Source organism: Protobothrops mucrosquamatus, unplaced genomic scaffold (assembly GCF_001527695.2).
Source record: "Protobothrops mucrosquamatus isolate PMUCROS unplaced genomic scaffold, P.Mucros_1.0 scaffold9, whole genome shotgun sequence".
NCBI lineage: Eukaryota > Metazoa > Chordata > Lepidosauria > Squamata > Viperidae > Protobothrops > Protobothrops mucrosquamatus.
In genome coordinates, this window is record NW_015386396.1 from 811,778 (window position 1) to 839,319 (window position 27,542).

Consider the following 27,542-nt stretch of genomic DNA (forward strand, 5'->3'; position numbering starts at 1 on the left):
AGCTACATGCAAAGTACTCTGCACTGCATGAATAGAATGTCGCAATGGAAAAATTTGCAATCCTTTTTCCCAAATTCTGGGGTTGAAGGCTTGATCAACTGAAAAGTACAGCAATAGGTTCTACGCATTAATGATTGGAAGGACCACAGAAAATGGAATGGATCAAAACAAAATGTAATTATATGGAAAAAAACTTAAAATATTGCATTTTCTCTTTACTTGCCATTAAATATGGCAAATCAAAATTGTTTTCATCATACTTACCATCAGAAGGTGGACACAAACCACAAAGAATGTTCATCAATGTTGTTTTGCCTGTTCCATTGTGTCCAAGTAATGCTGTGATCTGACCCTCATATATATCAAAGGATAAATCTAATAAAATAATGAAATGATTATGTGAACGGGTGAGAAGTAATATAACACCATTAATCACTACATTACTTCTAATTATTAAGACACTTAATATAAAACTATATTCACCTTTGATAAACAATTTCTATTTAACATAACATTAACATAATAAACTCACAGATTATTTAATATGCCATTGAACATTAACAGGAACTTGCCAATATGCAAGTTTCTGGTTATCAGAAGAAAAAAAAACCCACTTAAACTTCAAGAATTTTTATTATGATAAATAGTTGAAAATCCCAAAATTCTTACTTTTTAAAGCCTCCAGTGTTTCACCTTTTTTAAGAAAAGATTTCTGGACAGAGTTGATTCTGAAAGAAAGCATAAAAATTTAATTTTTTAAGGAAAGCTAAACTCTGATCATATTTTAGCAAGATAAAAGCAAGCAATATGAAAGAATCATTATATTTTCATAAATATTAGTCTAATTTAAATTAATGCAAACTGAAGATTCACAAAGCATAGTTGAAAGTTTCTCAGTTTCTGAGAGTTTTTAAGTAGGGAATATGTCTAAATACAGTATCCTATTTTTCTCTTGGATTTTAACTTTCTTGTCAATGTAAGAAATGGTTGTTGAATTCAGTATAATACTCCTATTAAAGGCTAAATGATACATTTCTTAATCCTAAAAACACTCTTATCATTATACACTGGCACCTACACAACATCTACCCAATGACGTTTAACACTGATTCCCATGGGAAAGCCAAATAGATCACTGAATGCCCAGACATAGGTAAGACATATAAATGACCCCACAAAAAAAAGTATCAGGCTTTGAACTAGCAGGTCAGCAATCGACAATACTGAATAGGATTTATACCTCCCATGGTGTCTGCCTATGTAAATGGGGCATGGTATCCTCCTCTAAGCATAACTGTAAGGTCTCACATCAAACTATAGCACACATCATGACTGGCTATAAGCTGAGGGTCCGGTATCTGATTTTTTTTCTTTTTAACATAAATGATGCTGTGCTTCCATGGTTAGATGGCCCAAATGTTGGTATTTGAGCACAGTTCTTTTTAACATTTATATTTTACTTTGCTTTACTAATCTAAGTCAAATATTAATATATATTGCTAGTCCCTATATGACATGCCATATGCTAAATAAATAAATTCATGTTTGAAATACTAAAAAAAAGTTGACAGAACATGTGTATTTGAAAGGATATGGATCAATCTGTTTTAGCACTGATTCATGTGCAAAGATTTCCTAAGCACCTAGTAAAACAACTTTCATTATATATTGAATACAAACCACCATAATTTCCTCTTTTAAAAGTTTCTACATGTTGAACATTCAGACTGATGTAGCTATTTTATTTGCCTCAGCCGTTAGGCAAAAAATTACCATCTGACTGTGTCTGATGCAAGCAGTTTTACCTTTATGATCAACTAGATGCTTCCTATATACAACTGACATATCAAATGCAATTCCTACATGTAGACAGCATGGTTGATTTTTACATATAATGGGCTGACCAGATTTACTCATGCTTAATGACCATTGATTTAAATCCTGTTTCATAAACACTGATCATTTCAGTGTTTTCTTGCTATAATTCATTATCTATCCAACCCAATTTTGTGATTTAGTAGAGAAATGATTAGTTAACTATGTTTTTTTTCTCAAATGAACTTTATCTTTGCCAAAAAATTAAAAAAATAGGATTTCAAGGAGTATCTGGATTGATGCTCTAAACCAGACATGTCAAACCCGCGACGTCACGCAACGTATCGGGACTGTTTTGCCATTGCCAGCAAGGAGGTGGGCGTGGCTTTCACGTGATGCATCCAGCCCGCGGGCCGGCAGTTTGACACCCCTGCTCTAAACCCAATGTTCACAACATTGACGAACCACATTCCTTGAAGCCTCAATGTGGTCAGTTCAAGGGTCTACTGTGTGTATGTGTGTGTTATGTGTATGTATATATATTACATATACACATACATACATACACATATGTATTCTCACTAAATGACCCTCAAGCAGTGATTGTTCACATTTATAAGGGTACTGAATAAATAGTACTTATAACTGGTCCTTGTTCTTATGACAATCACAGCATCCTTGTGGTTGTGTGATTGCTATCCTGGCACTTGCTCAGCATTCTGCTTGCAATTACAATGTTGCAGTGTCCCACAATCATATGATCACCATTTGCAACCTTCACTGCCAGCTTCTAATAGGCAAAATCAATGGGGAAGGTGGGAGAAGGTTGCAAATGGCGATGTAGTGTCACACTTTTAATGACACTTTGGGATTAACAATGGCTGTTGCTAAGCAGTGTGGTCATTTGACATTGCATTTTATGACTACATCACTTTGAGACAGAAATTCAGCCCCAGTTATTATTATTAAGTGAGGATCACCTGAACATTTTCTTTATCGTTGCTGCCAAACTCACATGACATAAAAAGAGCCTCAAAATATTGACAAGATGTGGTGCTTAAATGCTTCAAGCAAAAAGTTTGGAAGTTTCTTTTTTTTTCAAAGTGAATTCTTTATACAGCACTAAGAAAACTCCTGGCTTCATAAGTTCACATATAAAATTCATTACATAATATTTACATTGCATGCACTCAAACTCAATTTTAGTCTACAGTTCCTGATTATGTAAGCTTCTGAGTTATCAAACTTAAGAAATTCAGATAAGAAATTTCAAATTAGGTAAAGAAATGTTAGCATCTGGTTTTAGCAGCTGAAGGAAAACACAGAATACCCAATCATACCTGATAGCTTCTTTTCCTTGAAATTCTGATGACACGGCTTCAATGATCTCATTGAAATCTAAGTTCGTATTAATATTGCTTTCATACAATTCTTTGTAATTTTTTGTTCTCTTTGACCAAAATGAGGGCTTGAGAAAGAAAAAAAATTGTCTACGCAATCCATATTCTCCTGAGCAATAAAAGAAAAATAAGGACTAAAAATATTAAATGCTGTTAGTAACAATATATAAATATTTAAAAGATATATGTTCACTTATAGTGGTCTATGATTGAATTATTTTCATCAGTTACAGGTAGTCTCCGATATACAATCACAATTGAGCCCAAAATTTCTGTTGCTAAGTGAGACAGTTGTTAAGTGACTTTTCCCTCATCTTATGACCTTTCTTTGTAGACCTTTCTTTTATGGTTAAGCGAATCATGGCAGTTGTTAAGTTAGTCAGAAGTTGTTAAGTGAATCTGGCTTCCCCATTGTCTTTGCTTGTCAGAAGGTCATGAAACATGATCACATGACCCCAAGACACTGCAACCGTCATAAATATGAGTCAGTTGCCAAGTGTCTGAATTTTGGTTACCAAGGGGATGCTGCAACGGTCACAAGGATGAAAAACTGTCGTAAATCGCTTTTTTTCAGTGCCGTTGTGACTTTGATCACTAAATAAATTGTTGTAAGCAAGGACTACCTGTATCAAACTTCAGCAAAAGAACATGGTCTTAATTTTTAAGTACAAAATAAATCAAAACTCTATTGCTCAAATAGATCAAGAAATATATCACTGGGTTCGTATATCTCACTAAGCCAAAATGCAGATTATTTGAGTTTTCTTTATCAGATATGCAACAAAATATTATTTAAGAAATAGCTTAACATCCAACATGAACTCATCTCTGGTGAACTATTTTTTTTTAATGTAACCAGAGTATACATGAAACCAATTATGCACAATAATATTCAACAACTGGCAGAATTTATTCTCATGCATTCCAAGTATTTGTACTTTTTGATGCTTGTGATACATTGGAATCTATGTAATACTAATGCTAATGCAATGCGCAAGTAAAAGTTTCACATTATTTTAACCCCTTGGCTAAGTATTTTCCCTACCTAAACATATAGAGCAGACATGTCAAACTCGCAACATCACGTGACATCGCGCAATGTATTGGAGCTTTTTCCCCATTGCCGGCAATGGGTGGGCACGGTTTCTTCGTGACACGTCCAGCCCGCGGGCCGACAGTTTAACACCCCTGATTTAGAGAGATTTTCTCTGTTAAACTAGAAGTGGTTTGGGACTGAAATATAATTATATGCACTCTAGCCCAGTTTAAAGAGAATGGCAAATTCTGATTTGCTGACAATCTAAAACTAAAGAGACATCCGAATATAAATCGCTATTTATTGATTACATCAAACAACTTCCAACTTTTTAAGAGAAAAAAAATGAAAAGAAACAGTTCAAATATTTAATAAACTAAACGTCAGATAGTATATAAATATATTATTGTCCTTAAGAGTTATTCATACATTTTTGCTGTGTTTCTGTAAGAGACACGGGTTATATAAATTACAATGGCTAAAGCAATTATCCTAGTTCAGGCTTATTGGGTGTCAATTTTTTAAAAAACTGAATATTATATTGTAATACATTTGAAATAGAACCACAAATAGACATACATTTAGCTTTCAACGTGAACTAGTGCTATGAAGCAATCGTACTATAGTTTTACATCAAGTACTCGGACTGCAAAAAAGTTCCTGCAAAGAAATTCTGATCCTTCAGAATGTAGGTGTTGCTAGAAATATATGTAAAATGCACATTGCTGATAAATATATTTTGAGTTTTGAATTCAATGAAGATCAAATAAATGATTATACCTAGTTGAAATCATTCTTCTTAGTCAAAAATTCAATCATACCTGGAATAACCTGATCCAAGTAAACTGCCAGTAGTAAATAAAGCACACTGTCAAGAGCCAGGAGCAGTATAGCAATAATTAGTGGATAAGGTCCGTAAGTTAAATTTGAAAAATTAACTCCACCTTCATAATCTTCTAAATGCATAACCTGCAAGCAGATAAGGAATTTGAATATTATTTGGAACGCCATCATAGCATTAAAATACTAGGGAAGTAATTAACATTTATGGCACTCCATTGCAAATTAACACAGTTTGGCACGTAAGAATTCTTCCATTTTATCAAATAATTTGAAACCACTTTATTCCTAAGGATTCATAATTTATCTGGTTTAGCTTGGATATTTTGGATACAGTTTATTTATTGTTTTTTATAATTAGCTTTACTTATACTAAGTAAATATTTTTGAAGTAAATTCTTATCTTCAAACTCAGGCAATTAATACTTATATTAAAAATAAGCACACATTTTACTGCACATGTTTTCAAATGGTCATAGTCTTTTGTCCTATTGAGCCACATTTTTGATTGCAAATTTCAAAACCTGGCCATATTGCAACCTTGCTTTTTGATCTGAAATGTTGTCATATAAACTAGTGAAAAAAATATTAAGCAATATTAAGCAATACAATGACCAGAATATAGCATGTAAATGTTTACTATAGAAATAGCTTCCAGGGAAGAATAGTAGCTTTTGTTCTTGCTGTAACATAATAGACTTATTATGACCTAAATTTATATCAAAAATAAATTGTTTCACCAAAGTGTTGTTGATAAAGCTGCTAAACAAGATTGTAACTAATAATCATTTCTTGTATATAGTTAAGTTCTCAGCTTACGTCCACTGGTTCCGCGACCAAAGTTACAAAATTAGTGCTGAAAAAATGGACTTATAATCAGTCCTTGATGTTCTGACTGCAGTGATGTGATCTGGGTGCTTGGATCATGATTATAGCACAGTAAGCTGCATTACATGATTTGTGATCTTCCCTGCCATCTTTCCACAAGCAAAGTAAATGAGTAAGCAGTCAGGGAAGGTCGCAAGACACCTCAGTAAATCACTCTCACCACTTTTTTTCTCACAAGGAGTCCACTATGGACTACGAGATCCTAGAGATCTCATATTCTGTAGCACCCCTCACCACCCACATTCTGTAGCATGTGCCTGCCTGCAGCACCCCCTCCTTCCTGTGGTCCCTGTAGGGCCTCTGCCAATTTGCCCTAGGCCTTCACCAGCCCTCCTGTGGCCCCCACTGATCTGCTTGTGCTTCCTAGCACTCGACTGCAGCACCGCCCACACTCTTTACCTCAGAGACCTGCCTCTTCCCACTTAATGACTCACACATTTGGGAGTTATAGCACTAGCACTTAAGACTTATATACTGCTCTATTATACTTTACAGCACTCTCCAAGTATCAGCATATGGCCCCCAATAATCTGGCTCCTCATTTTACCGACCTTGGAAGGATGGAAGGCTGAGTCAACCTCGAGCCCCATCAGGATCAAACTCCAGCCTGTGGGCAGAGTTAGTCTGTAATACTGCATTCTAACCACTGCACCACCAGAGCTCCTGGTTTTTGGTAGCAACTTGGGACTCCCATCACTAAGAAGTGTGATTACATCACCTGTGCTTTATCACTGCATTGCTTAACAACAGTAACTCTGGTCCCAATTGCTGTCATAACCTGAGATGTAGCTGTACAGTGCTCACTAAAGAATCTGATATCCATCAGTTCCTATTCTAAGATTATTAGTTTGTTACAGAAATCGGTCCTTGATTTAAAAGAAATAATTTTAACTGATGAAGGAAACAGCAACAAGCAAGAAGCATGTTAACTGCAAGTATACTGTAGAATAAGGCAAATAATGCCTCTATGTCTATCTTTCTCTCACTAGTGTCGATAGCTGGGATTCGAACCATAGAAAGTTGTGTAACAATGTATAAGTAATGTATTTTACTAACCTGTGCAACACCAATTAAAAATGTGCATTGACACAGAGGGCTTACCAGCCACACAAAGGATTTTGGAATATCCTCTACCAGGAAAATTGTGAGACCCACAATACCAAAAGCCAGGGTTGACAAAAACTCAACTGTACCAACATGTTTTGATTTTTTGAAAAGAGGAGTCAACATGAATGCAAAGAAAACCTAAACAGAAATGAAACAATTATTTCAATGCATTAGAAACTTTGCAGTAAAATGCTGAAATTATAGTCTCTATGTTGATATTGCAACAATTAGAATCATCTGAACTTAACACACCAATGGCTATTATTAAGATGGCTTTCATTGGAAGCAATCAGAGGGTTGATTTTATTTCTTAAAATTTTCAAATTATGCAATTTTACTTCAAGCATAAGTAAAAATATAAAATGTAATATATAGAAGTACTCTACTAAAAGCAAGATACCGGTATGTTTTCATTGTGAGTTGAAAAAATAATATTGTATCCAAAGGCAAATTGCCTTTTCAAACAGTTCCAGTTCAGGAATGTCAGTGATTGAGAGACAACTGAAGTCATGATATTTTATATGGGTTTTTTTTAGTTTTGTTAACTGATGTGTAAATAATGAAAAATGAAGCTAGCAGTGTGCTGATTATATCATTTGCACAACTCCTCCATTGTAAGAATGGACAACAAATTCAACATACAGAACCAGACCAGAAATCAATAAAAAGCTAGAATACATTCTTATTTCCATATAATAATGTCATGTTATTAAAATGACTTTAATATTAGTGCCTTTTGGACTACATAAATATTTGTTATTAATAGTGATGTCTGTAATCATCACAAAATATTACATGTTTAAAGGCTTAGTAAACACTTAGGTAAATCAGAAAGTATACTCAAAACAAAATAAGAAGCAACATCTGTTAAACTATCTAAGCAAATAAAACTGCATCAGACCTCTGCCAGCTATCATTCAGCAAAAAGAAAACCAAATTGCTTATGTAGGTCAAATAAGACTCTAAAACATTATCCATAACTACAATATAGCAACAATGACCACACAAACACACATACAAACACTTACGGAGGATATTCCATACAGGAAAAAAAGAAGAAATATCACAAAGCTGCTACTTTTGGGGAAAAGCGAAGAGAATGTTGCAATGACCGACATAAGAAGAGACATGACAAATATCAGACTGGTGTACAGTAGGACCCAAGAAAGCCTAAAAAAGAAAACATACAATGAAGATTCATGAATTCAAAGCTGTGTGTTATTACTACACAAAGATAACTTACCTCTGCTTCAAAGATCAGCAATCTTTTCAGGCAGCAGGCACCATCATGCTATTTTGCACAATGTTGCAGACATCAAAAAAATAAATTTAAAAAATTTAAAAGGCAGAAATATTGTGGTATTTAATGTAACAACATAAATATTTTACAATATTTGGTTATCTGAGGAATCAAGGAACATAATTCAGTGATACCATAGATAGCAAACTGCCCATTGTTGCCAATCCATGTTCTAGCTCAGTGGTTCTCAACCTTTTTAATGCCGCGACCCCCAACCGGTCGTAAGTCGAGGACTAAACCGGTCGTAAGTCGAGGACTAAACCAGTCGTAAGTCGAGGACTAAACCGGTCGTAAGTCGAGGACTACCCAACTGGTCGTAAGTCGAGGACTTTCCCTGCCCGGGAGCGCCGCGCATGCGTGGTTCTGCCCCCTGTGCCGGCTGAGGCGTAGCTGGCAAGTGGCAGAGACGGAGCAGGCCGACCACCAGCTGGCCCAGCCCAAGGGAGGTAAGGCACCCGCCGGAAAAGAGGAAAAAATGGCGGACAGCCTTGCTTGGCGACCCCCGTGAAATGGTCGATCGACCCCAAATGGGGTCACGACCCATAGGTTGAGAACCGCTGTTTTAGCTCTTTCAAAGCAACCAAGCAAAAACTGAGTCTTGTGAACATTATCGTCTCTCCTTCTGCCTGTCAGTCTGTCCGTCTGTCTGTCTGTCTATCTAATTTATATAGCTGCCCATATCACAAACAAGTGATACAATAGAACTGGAGAAGTTCCCTTTAAACAAAAAGTTTTTAATCAAAGAGCTCTTACTCTTGACACTTCCACAGACAGTATTATGTGTAAACCAAACCATTACAATTTGTTCAACAAACTGTGTTGATAAAAATTATTTTAGTACAAGATATGAATGTTATCAATGTGTCCAGGTAGCCTACTAATAGGAACACAGAGGTGTACATTCATGCAACCTAACATATGAAGAATTACAGAATTCTGCAATATTGTTAATACAAAAGACAAAAGCTTTGCAAATATCTAAGCAACTAACAAACAAAGTATCTAGTAGGACTCTAAAGTCCTTTGGATGTGATTCCGAAAAGGTGCCCTACACTAGAGCACAGGAATAAGAATAAATCACTTGTTTGCAAACTATCTTCTTGGGAAAAGATGTTGTGGTTTTAAAGAGTTACAGGCAGGCACTACATTCATACCTGTACACATTCCAAAAGAGCCTCTGGAAAGCTAATCCAAAACACTGCACAGATCTAATTATCTAAAGTGATCACTGACTCCAACAGAGGAAACAGCAATAACAGCAGTTGTTTCGTGACTATCTGGATTTTTCAAGAAAATAGAGGAAAACCTTAAGACCTGTCCTTTACACAAAAGTGTCATTGCTCTGGAAAAATCCTTCTATACTATCTTAAAATAAAATTCATTGAATTTTCCCAAATTAAGAATTATTTTTATCTTGCTTCATCTAATATACATATTTTTGGCACATACTTTTGCCTTAAAATATGGAGAAATCATGTTTGCTAATATACGTTTTTTCTGCACATGAATTTTGAAATAAAAAGAACTAATTTTACCAGAAATGCTAAAATTAATTCCTTTGTTTAAGGAATTTGTTTATGGAATTCCTTTGTTTAAGAAATTTAAGCAAAAGACTGTTTGCAACAACTAGTCCAAATCTTTAAGAATGGATATCATAATTATTCTCTGAACATACTATTTGATGAGAGAGAGAGAAAACAAAAGTGTGGAACTAAGACTTCTAGGAATGTTATTTAGAGGAAAAGATGGCTATCAATGGACATATTTTCTTTTTTAAGCTAGACTGCCCCAAAATTTTCCAAAGGATAACTAGACAAGACAACTCTATCACATAAAAAAATGGGGGTTATGGAAATCCTCTGCAATTCCACCAATCAAGTGCTTCCTGCATTCTCTTTACATTTGCCCTTGATTAAAGCTTTCTCATGCATATGTACCCGAAATTTAAACTGAAATTTCAACAGAGAATCTGCACACAGCATTAGAGCTGCAAAGCTTTTTCAAGCATTCAGCATAACAGCATCAATCCAGAAAAGCAAATCAGCTTACAGTTAAAGAGCCATCTCTAAATAAATTTTGTACATATATACACAGTGATGATAAACCAGTGATGATATAATTGTGACCAAAAACTGCAAAACATTCCAAGTGTCACTTTTATTTTCAAAATTGCATCTGATTCTTCACACAGCGCAGTGTTCAAAATGTATCACAATGTAGTCATATCTACCTATTCTAAGAAATAGTCTAAGAAACCTTGAGAGCAGCCTGAAATACTTTCTACAAAAAGGCTTTACCTAGGATCACAATCAAGATGCTATACATTTTCTCTCCAATTGTATAACTGAACAATAGCTTTTGCAGTTGTTTAACACCAAAGAGCTAAGAAACTTACTCACCAAAAGGCAGTGTCATGAAGGCCCATTATCATTAAAAATTCTTTTATTTTCTTCTCTTTTTCTGCCACAATATGGATTGCCAAGTAATAACCAAAAGGTGAAAAGGCAATCACTAAGTAAATCAGAATGATTGCACGAGGAAAATTATCTATTTCCAAAATAGCAGATTCTCCCATCATGACAGCTTTTGTTTGTTCCAGTTCTTCCAAAACTGAGAGATTGGTCTTCAGCTGAAAAAAGAAAATGACTATTTAAAACCAGGTTTTGGAATAGCTTCTGCTAATAAAGAAACATTATTTCCAAAGCTGTAAAACAATTTACAATAGATCTATCTATTTTATATCTCCACACAAAGTAATTTTGAGTTTTACAAAGGAGTTCTGATTTACTTTATATATTTCTGCTTTTTTTTTCTATTGGCTGCTCAAATTTTAGAATGAGGAAAAAGTGGAATAAATAAAATAGGAAGACATAAGAAAAAAATGCTCTGTATCAAAGGATAGAAAACTTGATTAAAGAACTCTTACTATAGATCAGACTTCTAATACATTTATATTAGCCCAGTTGCAGCCAAGTGATTTTTTAGGCTGATCAGGTTGAATTCTCTTTGAGGAGATTGAATTTCAATTGCTGGTAATAGGGTGAAAAAGCTATTAAGCTATTGGCACATTGTTTGAAGCAAAAGAACCAGTAGAGTCTAATTTTTAAAATAGTTGTAGTTGATAGATAGTAATTATTAGATTCAGAAGCTTTTAATAATCAGGGTTTTTTCCCTTCTTAAGAAGTCATTTTATGAATTGGATAACTGGTAATTAATATGATATTAATCACTTTATGAGTCAGATAAATATTCAGCAATATCACAAAGTAATATTGATATTTTGGAAGTTCCTTTGCCACTTTATTTAAGAAATATTGGAACTGATCCAATCATCGCAAAATGGTTCAGTTCATGGTCTGGATGGTTTCCAAGTGGAATGGAATACCTGTGGTACTGACAAGACTTTGGAAATACTATCAATAGCAAAAGCAAAACAAAAAAACCCCAAATGTATTATAGATCAAATCAACCCAAAATTTACTGGAGGCACACACGATTGGGGACAAATTATTAACAGCCATGGTGGCACAGTGGTTAGAATGCAGTATTGCAGGCTAACTCTGCTGACTGCCAGCAGTTCGATTCTCGCCGTTGATTCAAGCCTTCCATCCTTCCGAGGTCGGTAAAATGAGGATCCAGATTGTTGGGGGGCCATAGGCTGACTCTGTAAACCACTTAGAAGGGGCTATAAAGCACTGTGAAGAAGTATGTAAGTCTAAGTGCTATTGCTGTTATATTCTGAACACATTATGCAAATGTAATTTTGGGAAAGGCAGAAGAAAAGAGAATCAAAGGATGAACAGCAACAAGGTGGATGTATTCATTTAAAAGTCCTGATCAGTGCACAGCTGGAGGATACCCGAAGAGACAGGTAATCCTATTTATGGTCCCCAACAGTCAACAAGACTTAACTACATAATGAATTAAACAGTCAATATGAGGAAACACAAAGATATATAGATATAGATATACAGATATAAATATAGATATATAGAGATATAGAGATATAGATGAAGATGGATATATTTGGTGAAAATATAAATCCAAAATACATTTTGTTTCTATGCATGTGACATCTCAAGCAAAAGAATTTCATATTCAGCTATTAGTTACAAATATTAATTCAAAATTCCATCAAACATTTTGGTGACTATTACAGCCACTCACTAGGCTGTGCACTGTGTAGATTTGAAGAGAAAACCATAATATGGAGACTTGATAGACACATTTGACTATTTCTTCAATCAAATATCGTATTAAGGACCAGTCAAGAAGTACTCTGTGTTCCAAATTATCTACTGTATTTTTTCAAATTCAGATCACTGCATAGCCTAACTGCTCACTTGGATAAAGCATTTTCTATATAAGAAATAAATAAATAAATAAATATATTGTATTTTGACTAATACAAAGCAATATGGAGTTGTATGCTAATCATTTATATTTACCTGAATAATAGCTGCATCAATCCAGATCTGGAGAGCTGTAAATCCATACCGCCAGTACGTTTCAGCTTCACATATCTTGGAAGGATTTGCACAACTGGCTGTAAAAAAAATGTTAAAATATTTTTTACTATCTAACTATTCCAAAACATCAAAAATAGGCTCATATAATGTTTCTGCCATATAGATGGAATTACTTTATCTTCAACTAAGTAGTTATCATATTGGCATGAATAAACTCATCTATTATTTTATACTAAAATATAAGATTTCATATAAAATATATGGAGAAAGAAACTGATATTTAACATAGCCTTCTTCCAAATAGGTGCTCACAAAAAAACCCATAATGAAATTAAAAGACAAAAATATTAGCAGTTATCTTTGTTAGTGAAAAATAAAAGATATACATGTAAAGAAAGCATGGGTGCAATTTGAAATATTTATATCATCTAAAAGCATATGAAAGGATTAAAAATATGATACCATAGTATTAGACAATTTTGTTATTTTATAGAATGAAACAATATATTCTTCAAATCTTCATTTCCAATCAGTGGCAAAAGCTTAAATTTAGATATTTAGACTGTTTATATACGGTAATTAAAACTAAAACACACATATTAAGGGTTTGTGGATCTAATTCCAACATTCAATCAGTTTGGGATCATCATTTCAATTCAGCAATTCTAAGGAAAAATTTAGACACATCTAATTAAGCCATTTGGTGGATCGAACTGACTTCAAATTAAATGTCCAGCAGGTATAATTACAGCATCTCTATTTATAGTATATCTGAATGACTGCATGCCTTTATGGAAACAAAATAGCTAGAATGTTTTTAAAATACATATGGAATCTATGGAACTTCGTAAGTATCTAGAAGTAATTTTGTCAATTGAGTAATAAATTATGAACAGAATGTTACAAAAGATCACTCCTATGTCTGAGGAAAATCAAATATTTTGCAGCAAGCTTCAATTTATATATATATATCTATATATATATATTACCTCTTGATTCCACGTGAATTGCAGAAACAGGAACCTTTGTAGGAGGAAATCTGAGTTGATAGGACATAGAATCCTTAAAAATTACACCCACAAAGTTTCGGGGACTACGAAATGTGGCCTCTTGCATTTCTTGCTCAGTTAGAAATTCTTCAGTAGTGATTCCTATAAAAGAAAAGTATTTCTTCTAATTATTTTCATCTCCGATTATTTGTACTAATATAACTACAATCCTATCTGTAACTGTCCCATTTATTAATCATATTTTTGTTTACATATAACATTCAGCCTAAAGTATATCTGAGGCTACTAATGTCAACTTAAATTTTTAAGTCTCTGTTAAAAGTGTGGGATCTTTTAAATGAATAGAGTAACGTATATTTGCAAAATACAGAAGTTATTTTGAGAGGATCAGTTTAAATCTACAGAATAGAGTTCTGTGTGCAGGTAGTCCCTGACTTAAAACAGTTCATTTAGACCAGGGGTTCCCAACCGGGGGTGCAAGACGATATTCCAGGGGGTGCGAAAACTTGGGTTTTCAAAATTATAGTGTATATGCATAATTCGTTGCCGTTATTTCGAACTTTTGTAAGGGGTGCGAGAATATATCAGAAGTGTTCTAGGGGTGCGGGGTATAGAAAAGGTTGGGAGCTGCTGATTTAGACACTGCTTGAAGTTACAATGGCACTGAAAAAAGTGACTTATGGCCATTTTTCACACTTATGACCATTGCAGCATCTCCATGGTCACATGATCAAAATTCAAACACTTGGCAACTGACTCATATTTATGATGGTTGCAGTGTCCTGAGGTCATGTGATCACCTTTTGCATCCTTCTGACAAGCAAAGTCAGTGGGGAAACCAGTTTCACTTAACAACCTGACAACTGCAGTGGTTCACTGAATAACTGGTGGCAAGAAAAGTTGTAACATGGGGCAAAATTCACTTAACAACTGTCTCGCTTAGCAACAGAAATTTTGGGCTCAACTGTGGTCGTACATCGAGGACTACCTGTACTAAAAAGCATGGGTTTTCAACACAGACTGCATGATGGCAAGATTCTTTCAGTCATAAGGAACAAAGCTATAAGAACCATTCTCCTTGCCAGTGCCAAGTAGGATGAGTGTCAAAGCTGCTAACATCGGATGTTTTTGCTTTGACAACAGTTAGAGATACAACCATTTTCTTCTTATGTTTTACCTTTAGAGTTAGATTATGCTGGGGGGGGGAGGAATGTGCGTGAGAGTTTAGATAGACATAATAATACTGGACTAGTGTGTGAACCAAGGTTAATGAAATAAGAGAAGATAAGAATTGAGCTGGAGAACTGGAGGGAAAGCCTACATTTCAAACTAATTGGAGAATATGATTTATGACTGTTAATTGGAGGATGGAATTGTGCTTTGATACTATGGGCTCAGGGGAGGGGAATCCAGTTTTTGGCTTCGCCGATGCTATGCTTCTCAAATAAAGATTCTTTAGGGTAAACAATGCCTCGAAGTTCTTTGAAGAGTTTCATCTGTTGGAACCATGACAATGAGATTTTAGCTCCACTGGATACATATCCATTGGTTCTGGTCCTTTCTGTTAGGGGGCATTAATCAATTTGTTTTGTTCACATGTAATTTGCTGGACTCTAAGTGAAATTTGGATCTACAGCCTCTGAGCCACCTTTCTATTATCAGATACATTAGAATAGGGCTTTTATTATTTATTTTATGTATCTATTTATCACATTTGTATCCTACTGCAATCACAAGAACTTCAATGACTCCCAAAGAGTATATGATGATTGATTGATTTGGGACCCAAGTAAGAGGCATATTGCTAGAATAGGTTTTAGAAGGAAAAAAAATAAATGTGTGTTAATATAAAAGAATATTTATAAATATTTAATATGAAATAACAATGTGCATGCTATTATATGGAAATAACATGTTTAATCTATTTTTCTAACTGTGTCTTCCTAGCAAATACAAGAAAAAATATAAACATATGGGAGAACAGAAGAGTTTGTTTATAATACCTTCTGTAAAATATTCTGCAGACATTTTGTGCATGATTTTTCTCGTCACATTGTTCACTGGTGTGTAGCCAATAACAAACTCAGAAATACTAGAGTGATCCACAGAATAAAGATCAGAGTCAGGCACCTCATCGTATTTCTTATTTGGATACATCATGCTCAATAATATTAGACAGAATAAAAAGAAAAGTGGAAGCAGTATTTCCTGTACAAATAAAATCAACATGTTAAATGAGTAACACTCAGAAACAACCACTTGCAGCTGTGTATACAATACTCAGAGTCTTCTTAAAAATCTGTTTAACATTATTTCACTATTTAAACATTACATATCTATATATTTGTATAGCATTCACTAATACTGCCTACTATTCTCAACATGATGAGCTGAATAACATAAATCTAAACTTTTTCAAAATCTAGAGTTGAAGATGGGACAGGGTTAATTTCCACTCTCTTGCAGGCTAAGATTTGATTTAACTGGCACTTACTGGGCACTAGTACAGGGGCTCAGAAATAACATCTACACTCTGCCAACAACAAATTTTGGTTGGTCAATGGAGCAGGCAAAGTTTGCTAAATTAGTATACTTGTAAAATTAAAATAGAACATGAAGTCATCTAATATTGAAAAGATGTACAAACTACAGTTTGATGCTCTGCTTATAGTCTTAGCATTCATATATTCCCTGGCAAATATGAACTACATTTGATAGAACAGATCATTTTACATGGTCTGGATAATTACACAAGAAAAATCACATCTCAAAACTTCACACATACTATATAGTTATTTCAATATGGTCATAAGGCTAAGACTAATATGAACATAACGATTCAGCTTGCATTATTCAGTCACAATTATAATTACAGCAACATGGTATATAGTACAATGCAGTGAGACATGTGAAGATCTGTACATTGAGGAAACAAAACAACCACTTCATAAACCCAATGGCACAACATAGGAAAACAAACCCATCAGGACAAGATTCAGCAGACCATCTGCATTTAAAAGACAAAGGCCACTCTTTTGAAGGCAGCAAAGTCCACATTTTGGACAGAGAGGACTGCTGGTTTGAAAGAGGGATCAAAGAGGCCATCTATGTCAAAATTGAACAGCTCTCTCTCAATAGGGGGGGGGGATACAACATCATCTATCTCCAGTCTACAACACAGTCTTTTCAACAGTTCCAAGAAGGCTCCACACACATTTGCACTACTCAGGTGACCTTCCATTCCCCACCATTCAGTCAAAGCTGAAGAAGCTTCTTGGATGAGAAGCAAAACTTCTTCAGAGAAAAACAAGAAAATCCAGTTGCCTCTTGAAAAAGCATCTTTGGGACAACCATGACCTGGATGACCGAGAATCTCCATAGACAGTCACAACTGCATACTTGACAGAAGGAACGGAACAACTCTCCCAGTATCTGGAGACTAAAATATACGAATAACAGCTGCAGGACTTGGGTTTGGCTAGTCTAAAGAAAAGAAGAAAGAGGGGAGACATGATAGCAGTGTTCCAGTATCTGAGGGGCTGCCACAAAGAAGAGGGGGTCACATTATTCACCAAAGCACCAGAGGGCAGGACAGAAACAATGGTTGGAAACTGATCAAAGAGAGAAGCAACCTGGAATTTAGGAGAAACTTCCTGACAGTGACGACAATTAACCAGTGGAATAGCTTGCCCCCAGAAAGCATGGGCACTCCATCACTGGAGATTTTTAAAAAGAGGCTAGACAGTCACTTGTCTGAGGTGGTATAGGTTCTCCTGCTTCAGCAGGGGGCTGGACTAGAAGGCCTCCAAGGTGCCTTCCAACTCTATTCTATTCTATCTAAGTGCACTATTGCTGAAAGAGGAGCTTAATTTTCATTTTCAAACATCCCTAAGACTGGAGTTATAATCCATACCTTGTGCCCAACAAAAATGGATATGCTTAATCTAATAAAACAAAATGATATTCTTTATACTCCAGTATATGTATCAGTATCTTAATCTGTTTTTATTTTTTATTTTAAGAGAAATGAAAAGAGAGAAAGCCCTTTGTCCACATGATTAATCCAGTAGAATCCTATAACATACAGTATATATTAAGATTTTTATTCTCATATTGTTGGTGGATATATAAAAATATTTTTGAATGATGTTTGAATGCTGCCCTTTTCTTTTTGTGAGGCTCATGTAAGTGTAATATTGAAGCCTGGAAAAGATCCTGTAGAAAGGTATAAGCCAATCCATGATTTCTTTACATCTTGTCTGCAGTTCTGACGTTGAAAAACTTAATATATTACTTATAATAATTCATCCTGCGCAATTTGGCTTTATAAAAGGCTAAGCCTTTTATTAAAGAGTAAGCTTTAGATAATACTAGACTGCTGATTAATGTTTTAAAAGTAAAATCAGAGAAACTAGATTGTGCAGTAGTTGCTTCACTGGATGTAGAAAAAAGCCTTTGATGTGGTACAGATTAAAGTTTTAATATGTTTTCTCAGATGTAGATTCCCCTCCCCATTATAATTTCTTGCGTTAAAATCCATCTATTGTGATTACAAATAGAATTATTTGTCCTCCAATTAAAATATCTCAGGAAAGATTTTTTTAAAATTTCCTCTCATTATTTATTTATTAAATTTATATGCTGCCCATCTCACCTAGAGGCCATTCTGGGAAACTTACAAGACATATTTTAATTGATATAGGAACCACTGGCTTGTTTTATTGCACAGTTAAAGCATATAGAGTATAAAAATATTTGCAGTTGAAGATAACTTAGTCTTTCTTATATGTTGAGGATATTTTGAATCTTACTGATAGTTCAATGGCCTTTATTTAAATTTCTCAAAATTATTTGGTAAATTATCAGGTTAATCCATTCAGTGGAATAAGTCATACAGTATCTAGTTTCAATTGGATCTGACATATCTGAGCAAATTTGTAAAAAACTGAGACTGTTTATTGTGTCCTCTTAAATACTGTACCTTTTATGTCCTCTTAAATACTGTACTGTTTATTGTGTCCTCTTAAATACTGTACCTTAAATACTGTAGGAATATTATTATTCCTACAGAAGATCCCCATTTTTAATTTAAAGGTATTCAAAATGGACAGGATGCTATCAAAGGTGATGGTTCTAAAAGTAAATTGGCCCATGTATGGTGGTGCAGGGGGAGAGGGACGGCCTCCCAGCCATGGTGGTGTAGGGAAAGGGCTCAACCTCCTTCAGCTTTTCACGTACCGGTGAACTTGCAGCCAGCTGAGATTTCCTGGTCCATGGGAGGGTTCCATGAACCAGTGGCGGAAGGACTCCCAGAGCCTCTCCCACTCCAAGGCATCCTCATGTGATCACTTAATGAGCTGCATGATCACTTAATGACCACAACTGTCCCAACTGTGGTCATAAGTTGAAGACTACTTGTACAAATATTGAAATTGCCAAACTAAAGCATTATCCTTAATAAAATCATTTAATGACATAGAAGCCTAAGAATAATTCTGACGTAACAATTTAAAACAGAGCTCAAATCAATAAACAAAATGATTTATTTATTTAGCTAATTTATATCACTGCCCATCTCACAAACAAGTGACTCTGGACAGCATAATTAAAAGTAAAATAAATATCTAAAACCATTATCATTAACAATTATTTAAAAGCATCCAAAACATTAATCTTTTAACTTCTTCAAACCTTAGAAAACTGCAGATCAACTGACCTGAACACTACTCTTCTTGGTTCTCCATTTAACTAAGCAATTCTTATAAAAAAGAGCTCTTGTCTGTCGCCACACTCCTTTTTGTCTTGAAGCTTCTGTAGACATTTTTGCATCTGAAAAAGCAAACAATTACATGCATCTTTTAAATGTATGCCCCTTTAAATAAATTGTTTTAACCATAGTATCATTCACTATACTTATATTACTGATCAGTATATGGATACTTTTCTGTGAAATTATATATATGTTTCACCATCTAAAAACAAATCCTGCATAAACAACTATAAATTCTCTTTAAGTGATATCAAGTAGGTACAGGATGATAATCCAAATGCTACTCAGGTAAATTTTAGGAAGTCTGACCTGCAGATGTATTGCTGCTCTAAATACATTACAAGCAATCCTCGACTTATGACCATTCATTTCAAAGTTACAATAGTGCTGAAAAAAATGACTTATGACTGATCCTTGCACTTACACTTAAGTATTGCAATGTCCCCTGATCAAAATTCAGATGCTGGGCAAACTGGCATTGATATTGCAACAGTTGCAGCATCCTGGGGTCATGTGATCGCCATCTGTGACCTACTGGGGGGGGGCTTCTGAATAGCAGAGTGAATGGAAAAAGCCAGATTTGCTTAATGACTGCAGTTATTCACCTTAAAGCTGTGGCAAAAAAGGACGTAAAATCAGGCATGACTTAACAACCAGATCACTTTCCAGTCCCACTTGTGATTGTAAGTCGAACACTACCTGCATCTTCTTCTTAATCGCAAATACAATAAAGCAGTAGTTTAACATGTACTGGGATATATACACATGCTATTTGTTTTCAGTTTCTATTATTAAAATTCAATTTGTCCAAATCCTAAACTATGATTAATATGACCAATTAACTCTTTTAAAAAATCCAAATTACATAACTCATCGTGGTTCTGAACAATTTTCTGAAGTTCCTCATGGCAAATTTTTTCTATTTTGCTCTTAAACTATTATTGTATGCATTTGCATTTTATTGACCACAATTTCATACTTGTTTTTTGCAATAGCAATAGCAATAATGCTAGATTAAAATAAAATCTGGTACTTTTTTTCTTTTTTGCTATTGTGCAATTGAGTGTGGGTGTGTACACTAGCCAGTTTCAACTGGTAGCATTGCAACATTAAGCATAAAGGGTAATATTCAAATGCAAAATGTTGAAATCAGAATACTACTATTATATAATAAAAATAAAAATAGGGTTTCACAAATTAAATACATTTTATTGCATTATTATTCTGCAACTCATGCTGCTCAAATTATGTTCATATTTCCAAGTCCTTGATAAGACTACCTTTTTGAAACACTGAGTGGAAGAGTCAGAATTTACCACCTGAATGAACATTTACAGTTTAAAGCAGGCATGTCAAACTCGCGACGTCACGTGATGTATCGGAGCTTTTTTGCCATTGCCAGCAATGGGGTGGGCGCGGCTCCAGTATGATGAAACCAGCCCGTGGGCCGGCAGTTTGACACCCCTGGTTTAAAGGAATAACACACTTTAAAAAACCTTATTTTTTACAGATTCAAACATTTCTACAATATTTTCAGACTGGATTTTAGAATCGGTCACCTTGTAGGATAATCTCCAGGAAAACAGGGTGGGTAGTGGTGGGGAATGAGTCCCCACTGATATTCCTGGATCTGTGTCTCTTCTAATGTGATTTACCATGGTGTCATTTTAGAGTGCATGAATGAACTGGTTTATATAGTTCAGCTCTCATCTCTTAAATTACTATACTGGCTACATCATCTACCAAATTCTATATTATGGATTATCTATATGAACCTGCTGGGACTGATCCTTTGCAGGTCTGAAACTATTTGTCAGCTTTATATTGATGATATTCAGCTTCATTATGTACAACCATAGATTCATAGATATTCATGTAGATCTACATCCATTCTCAAATGTTAAGATTATTGAAGAGGGTTATATTGCAAAAACACATAATCTAATCTAGCAGACCTTCTTTCTCTGTTAGAATCTACTACCAAATTATTCATTTTGACAAGGTTAAAGGGTTTTCTACTGAAAATACTAAGGGATAATGGCTCTTTTCTTAGTACTGTGCAAAATAATAAATACTAATATTTTTAAAGGGTATCTCTTTTTGAGATAGAAATGATTACAGCTTTTTAAAACTGTAATATACTGAAATAAAAGCACTCAATCATGTATCTTTATTAAATAAAGATGGACAGCACTGGCACTAAGCATGAGGTAACATATTGTATGAAGCCTGCTAGAAATAAACTGAATGTTACAAGACATGTAAATTAACACGGAAACTTGGCCTGATGGTGTTGTACTGTTGTGCTTGCCTGAAACATCTACTAAGCTCAATGTATTCAAAAATATTTTTTTTACTTCATTACTGTATGTTTTTTTTAAAAAAAAACGAACTAAAAATATCTATTTCAGGACATTTCAAATACTAATTAATCACAAAATCTGAAATTGCGAAAGGGTAATAGATACAGGATTTAATCTGAAGGTAAAGGTGGAAAGAATTTTTTCAAAAATTGTGGAAATATATAACTAATTTTTAAAACGCAGGGAAATTTCACCAAATTACTTGAAAACCCTTTTCGCACAGTGAATTTCATATCTACTGCTTCATAGAGCTATTGACATCTCTGGTGAAGATTCTCCTCTCCTCTTCACATTTAGTGTTCCAGTTCCTAAGAAAGCAGCAACTGGAAGTTTACCTCAGAAGCTAGGAACAATGATGACTCATGGAAGGCCCCTGCACTAAGCTTCTATTTTTGCTCTTCCAGTACCATTCCAAAGCAATTTAAAAAGAATACCAAAGAGACAACATGTCATGATTGCAAAAAGAAAAAAATAGCATCTCACCCATATAAAATAGCTCCCCCCCCCCCCAAAAAAAAGAAAAACATTTACCCAAACTAATTGTTCCAGGTTTAGCATGCCTGTATTTTTCCACGGGTCTTACATCAAAATCAAGCTCCAAATTCCCCCACAGACTTTAAGCAAATAAACAGAGTCATTCTGAAGACTGGAAAAAAGGCCAGTAAGATAAATCTTATGAAAAATTGTGCAATAACCTAGAAGTAGATCTAAAATTAGTCTACCAACAGAAATGCTTACTGAATTAAGAAATGCTTACAGTATGTAGCATTGCATCTAGGTGTGTCTCTTATATCTTAGTCCAAATAATAAACTGTTGTAAGTGATCCGCTCCTAACAAGGATTACTTAAATTTCAACTGGGTTAAATTCTTTTTAAGTATGCATAAAAATGCAGGCAGCCTTCATTATCAAGTGCAAGCTGAGAAGAGGGTCATATTTCTATAATAATCCAGTCAAAGTAAAATATCTATGAAATGCTACATGTAAATAGGCATAGATTAAAACAAAATAGTTCTGATGTTCAATTTAGTATTTGTTTTTAGAGGAATGCTGAATTTAGGACTTGTTTTTAGAAATGTGTTTTGGTAATTACACTATGAGAGAGCTCTATAGATTGTAAAACATATTTACTTCAATAAACACTCTCTACTGGCAAGTCCTCTTGTTAATTCTGTGAGTAGTCTATAGAGAGCTGAATTTATACAAGGTTCTGCCTTAATTGCACTACTGAGATGATATACAACAGGGCATATTATAAGCACTTTTCCCTCATAGCACCTCCCAATTCCAGAGAAAATGCTCGTACAGAAAGCATTTATACACTTAAATTCAAATCCTGAAAAATGTATTGGCACAATATGGTAATGTACTATGATAGAAAAGAATCCTCTCTCTCTCTCTCTCTCTCTCTCTCTCTCTCTCTCTCTCTCTCTCTCTCTCTCTCTCTCTCTCTCCCCTCCCTCATCAGAGAGAAAGGTAAACAGGCAGTGACAGCATATCTGCATACAGTTCTACTTAAAGATGACACAACTTATAGGAATAATTTAGTCATTTTCAATTCAAACTCTGAGTAGAAGTGCTTATCAGAACCAGTGATCCATTGCACATCTGTTTTTACTGTATTGAACAGAGCTTAGTCCTGGTTACATAAAAATAATTATTTAGATTTATGATTACCCAATCCAAAAGTTTCTGGGTGGCTTTACAACACTGGAGTATACAATTAAAGTAGATAAAAACATGACAAGGAACCATAACAATTAAGAAGCATCACAGGGGATCCAATAAACATATTAACCCAGACTTGGTAACAGAGCCAGGTCTTAAGCGCCTTGCAAGAACACTAGGAGAATGGGCACCATATATATCTTGGGAGAGGAGGATGCTGAGGACATATATGGCATTGCAACCATCACACCTAAAAGGTATGTGTTACAGGTTTCTAAATTTATCAAGATTATAGGACCCAATTATTAGAATCTAGCTTGTAGTATCATGAAGTCTAATGAGACACAACTTAGCTTAATATCCTTCTTTATATCATATCTAACCAGATACCAACTGCTGGTATAATCTACATGAAAAGGCAGTAACTGTAAATCCAGTCATACAACGTATTTATAAGAAATTTACTCTTCCTACTTCATTTCTGTTTCCATTTGGCATTACGCAACCTAGCACTGGCTTCTTTTAAAATCTGTACAACATTCCAAAAATTTAGAAACTAGAAATGCCAAATAACAATGATAATCTTACTGCCTTTTACAATAATTCTTAAAGGCTTGCGGCATAAGCCTTCATGGAGTAGAATATACTTCATTAGATAAATGAATTCTAATTGCACATAACTGTAGTGATGTGGAGGGATGCATTACAGGTAATCCTTGACTTACAACCACAATGGAGTTCATAATCTCTGTTGCTAAGCAAGACAGTTGTTAAGTGAATTGTGCCCCAATTTACAACGCTTTTGCCACTGTTAGGTGAATTATTTGGTTATTAAGTGAATCTGGCTTCCCCCAATTGACTTGTTCTTCAGAAGCTAGCTGTGAAGTTTGCAAATAATGATCATGTGACCCTGGGATAGTGTAACTGTCAAAAATACATGCCAGCTGTCTAGTGTCCAAATTTTGATCGCGTGACCACCAGGATGCTGCAACAGTTTTAAGTGTAAAAATTGGTCATAAGTCACTTTTCAGTACCATTGTAACTTTGGTCACTAAATGAATGTTTGTTAATCGAGGACTACTTGTATTATCATACACAATACAACTGCCAGTTATTTAGTTGGTGCTGGCTTTTATTCACATCAAGTTCTCTTATTGTTTTATGCTTTTCATCTCTTTTCTTCAGGTAGGCAGTTAAATTAAAAATAAATCTGTACTTTAATTTCCTTTTAAGAACGTTAAATGTCTTAGTGAACATTCACAAACATTTTACTATATTAACTTACAATGTTTTCTGCTCTTCCAGTACAGTACTAAGCAGTGTTTTGGGTATAAGAAAGTGTAGCATAGTTTAAAATCTGATTTTCTATTGGGGAAAAGGGATGGCGATAGCTAATTTTTCTTCTAGTCTTTCTCCCAGTTTCTTAATGTAACAAACTCTTTACGAACTCCCATAGAGTTTCCAAATATTTGCATCTTTCAATTAATTAACTACTCTGAAAATTAACCATAAATAGTAATTGATCATCAAATTAACAAATTGGCCTTTCCCTGACTACAATTAAGTACAGGCCCCCCTTTCTTGTCCATAATCTGTGCAATTATATATTTGATAATTGCTGCAATTTTATCTTAATTGCTGGTGATTTGTTCAGAACAGCCTTAGAATCTATTGGAAACGAATCATAAACTCATTTTGTACAAATCCACAGAAATCCCATGTCATCTCATAATCAACAATGCTACACTAACAGATATTAGTTATTCAGTTTTCTCATTCTTTGGATCTAAATAATCGCTTTTCTCTTTTGACTTCCCCACCTCTACAGTATACATCACACAGTCGCTAGGAATGCAACACCACTTTTACATATAAAACACAGCATTAATGATGCTCTGAGAGGAATAAATAGAAAATCAAGAAAAGAGAATGGAATGAGAAAAGCACCCTATATCTCCACCCATAAAGCCCCACTTAGAAAGGCACAGTCTTGAGATCGACACCGCGACCAAAAGACAGCTGGCCACATAAATACCACAGCACGAGCTGCGTTGTGGGTCAACAGGCAGGGATATCTGATACCGGCAGCTCTCGCTGATTAGCTCCTCAATAATTGACCACGCCGGCTAAAACGCTCGCGGCCAAAGAAAGCCGGCTGTCCTCCTCCTTTCTCCCAGAAGCGAAGCGGGCTTAGATGCCCTCAGGAGCCGCCCCCTCGCCCTTTCCCTACAACCGAGGAGCCGGCCATCCAAAGCTGAACCCGGAGAGCCGAGCCCAAAGAGGGATCGGGAAAGCCTCTCGTTCCTAGCCTACCCACCGCCTCCGCTTCCTTTCCCCCTCGCCGTGCCGCATCTCTCCCGCCTTACACCGCACCGTTGACTCCCACCTCTGCTCCCCCTCCCAAGCCACCTCTTTTGCTTTCTCCTCACGCCCGTCTCGCCTTCTCCGCCCTCTCCCCCCCACTTCTGCTCTCCGGGGGCCGCCTCGCGCAGCCCCGCTGCAGCGCGCGCCTGCCCGGGGCAAGAAAGAGCCGCAGTCCCCAGCCTCCCCCACCCCACCCCCCCACTCCGCCTTCACCACGCAGCCAACTTCACCTCAAGCCCGCCTGGCCAGAGCTGAGCTGTATTAAAGGGGGAACGCGGGCGCGTCGCCGCGGCCGGTCCTCGTCAACCCGGGCCTTGCGGCGCCCGCGAAACCAAAAAGGCCGAGCTGCCTTAAACGTCCCTCGGGAGCGGCGCCTTCGTTACTCTCCGCGCAGCTGTTGGCAGCGGGATTGCAGCAGCGACGACTCCCTTCCCTCCAGGGAGCCGCCGCTCCCGTCCCTCTCGCTTTGTTTGGTTTTCGGAGGAGAGCGGAGGAGGGAGCGTCGCCAATGGCGGGAGCAAGTTTCCGCCAGCAGAGCCAGTCTCTCTCTCTCTCTCTCCCCCGCCTTCCAACCCTGGAATAGCTAAATGCCGGCAAAAAGAAGGAATGTTAAGGCAATAAACATATTTGCGGAATGGCGCGTGCACACCTAGTGCTAACTATGCCATTATTCTAGCCTGTGCCATAAGACAAGAGCTTTCTGCACAAGGTGGTTTCTTTACATCCACAGTCACGTTCACAACAACCTCTTATTCCCAACTCTTGCCCAATATGCCGGAATGTTCTGCACCGCGAAAAATTCAAAAATAATAAAGAGGGTGGCCTGGAAAACGTTTCTCCTTCACAAGCGACGAGGCATCGGAAGTTGAACGTGTGTACGCAGAAGAGGATTCAGCAGAAGGCAGGATTTAATTACTCGATGCAGATGCTCTATGCCTACCAAAAATAAAGTCCCGTCGACTTCACTGGAACCTGCTCTCCCAAGGGAATGAGAAGAGAAATTACAGCTTTAAAAGGGTATATCACGACCCCTTCTGATTGTGTGCATATGGAAGTAAACGGATTGGTTACTCCTAAATGAGGATGGAGGCTTTGTAAACAGATTACATTACTTTGTAAACAGATTACATTACTGCATGTTGAATTCCTGGCAGTCCTGGGTTCACCGGGAAGCAAGTTCAGTTCTGCCACATCTGACAAGTCACAGGTTTTCCACCTTTGCTTCCTAACTATCCAATAAAGTACAATATAATAAGTGACAAAAACACCTTGAAGCAAAAATTTCTACAGTGATGGCTCCCTGGTCTCTTTCCCTGAAAATGGTAGTAGGAAATTACAGGTAGTCCTTGATTTACTACCACAATTGAGTCCAAAATGTCTTACTAAGCAACACAGTTATTAAGTGAGTTTTGCCCCATATTACGGCTTTTCTTGCCACAGTTGATAAGTGAATTGCTGCAGTTGTTAAGTTAACATGGTTATTAAGCGAATCTGGCTTCCCCATTGACTTTGC

At 35.9% G+C, this 27,542-nt stretch overlaps 1 protein-coding gene across 1 annotated transcript in view; it reads right to left on the bottom strand.

Moving 5' to 3' along the window:
• Positions 1–25,640, bottom strand: part of LOC107282579 (ATP-binding cassette sub-family A member 5) — a 71,227-nt gene extending 45,587 nt beyond the window's left edge. Inside the window, exons 1-12 of the mRNA XM_015810380.1 lie at positions 25,626–25,640; positions 19,582–19,694; positions 15,869–16,073; positions 13,845–14,006; positions 12,835–12,932; positions 10,786–11,015; positions 8,115–8,256; positions 7,036–7,224; positions 5,073–5,220; positions 3,156–3,324; positions 670–728; positions 265–375 (exon numbers count right to left, since the gene is read on the bottom strand). Coding sequence (XP_015665866.1) covers positions 265–375; positions 670–728; positions 3,156–3,324; positions 5,073–5,220; positions 7,036–7,224; positions 8,115–8,256; positions 10,786–11,015; positions 12,835–12,932; positions 13,845–14,006; positions 15,869–16,073; positions 19,582–19,694; positions 25,626–25,629 — 1,630 coding nt within the window. The 5' untranslated portion in view covers positions 25,630–25,640. The remainder of the gene's footprint in view (positions 1–264; positions 376–669; positions 729–3,155; positions 3,325–5,072; positions 5,221–7,035; positions 7,225–8,114; positions 8,257–10,785; positions 11,016–12,834; positions 12,933–13,844; positions 14,007–15,868; positions 16,074–19,581; positions 19,695–25,625) is intronic.
• Between the last annotated feature and the right edge of the window lie 1,902 nt (positions 25,641–27,542).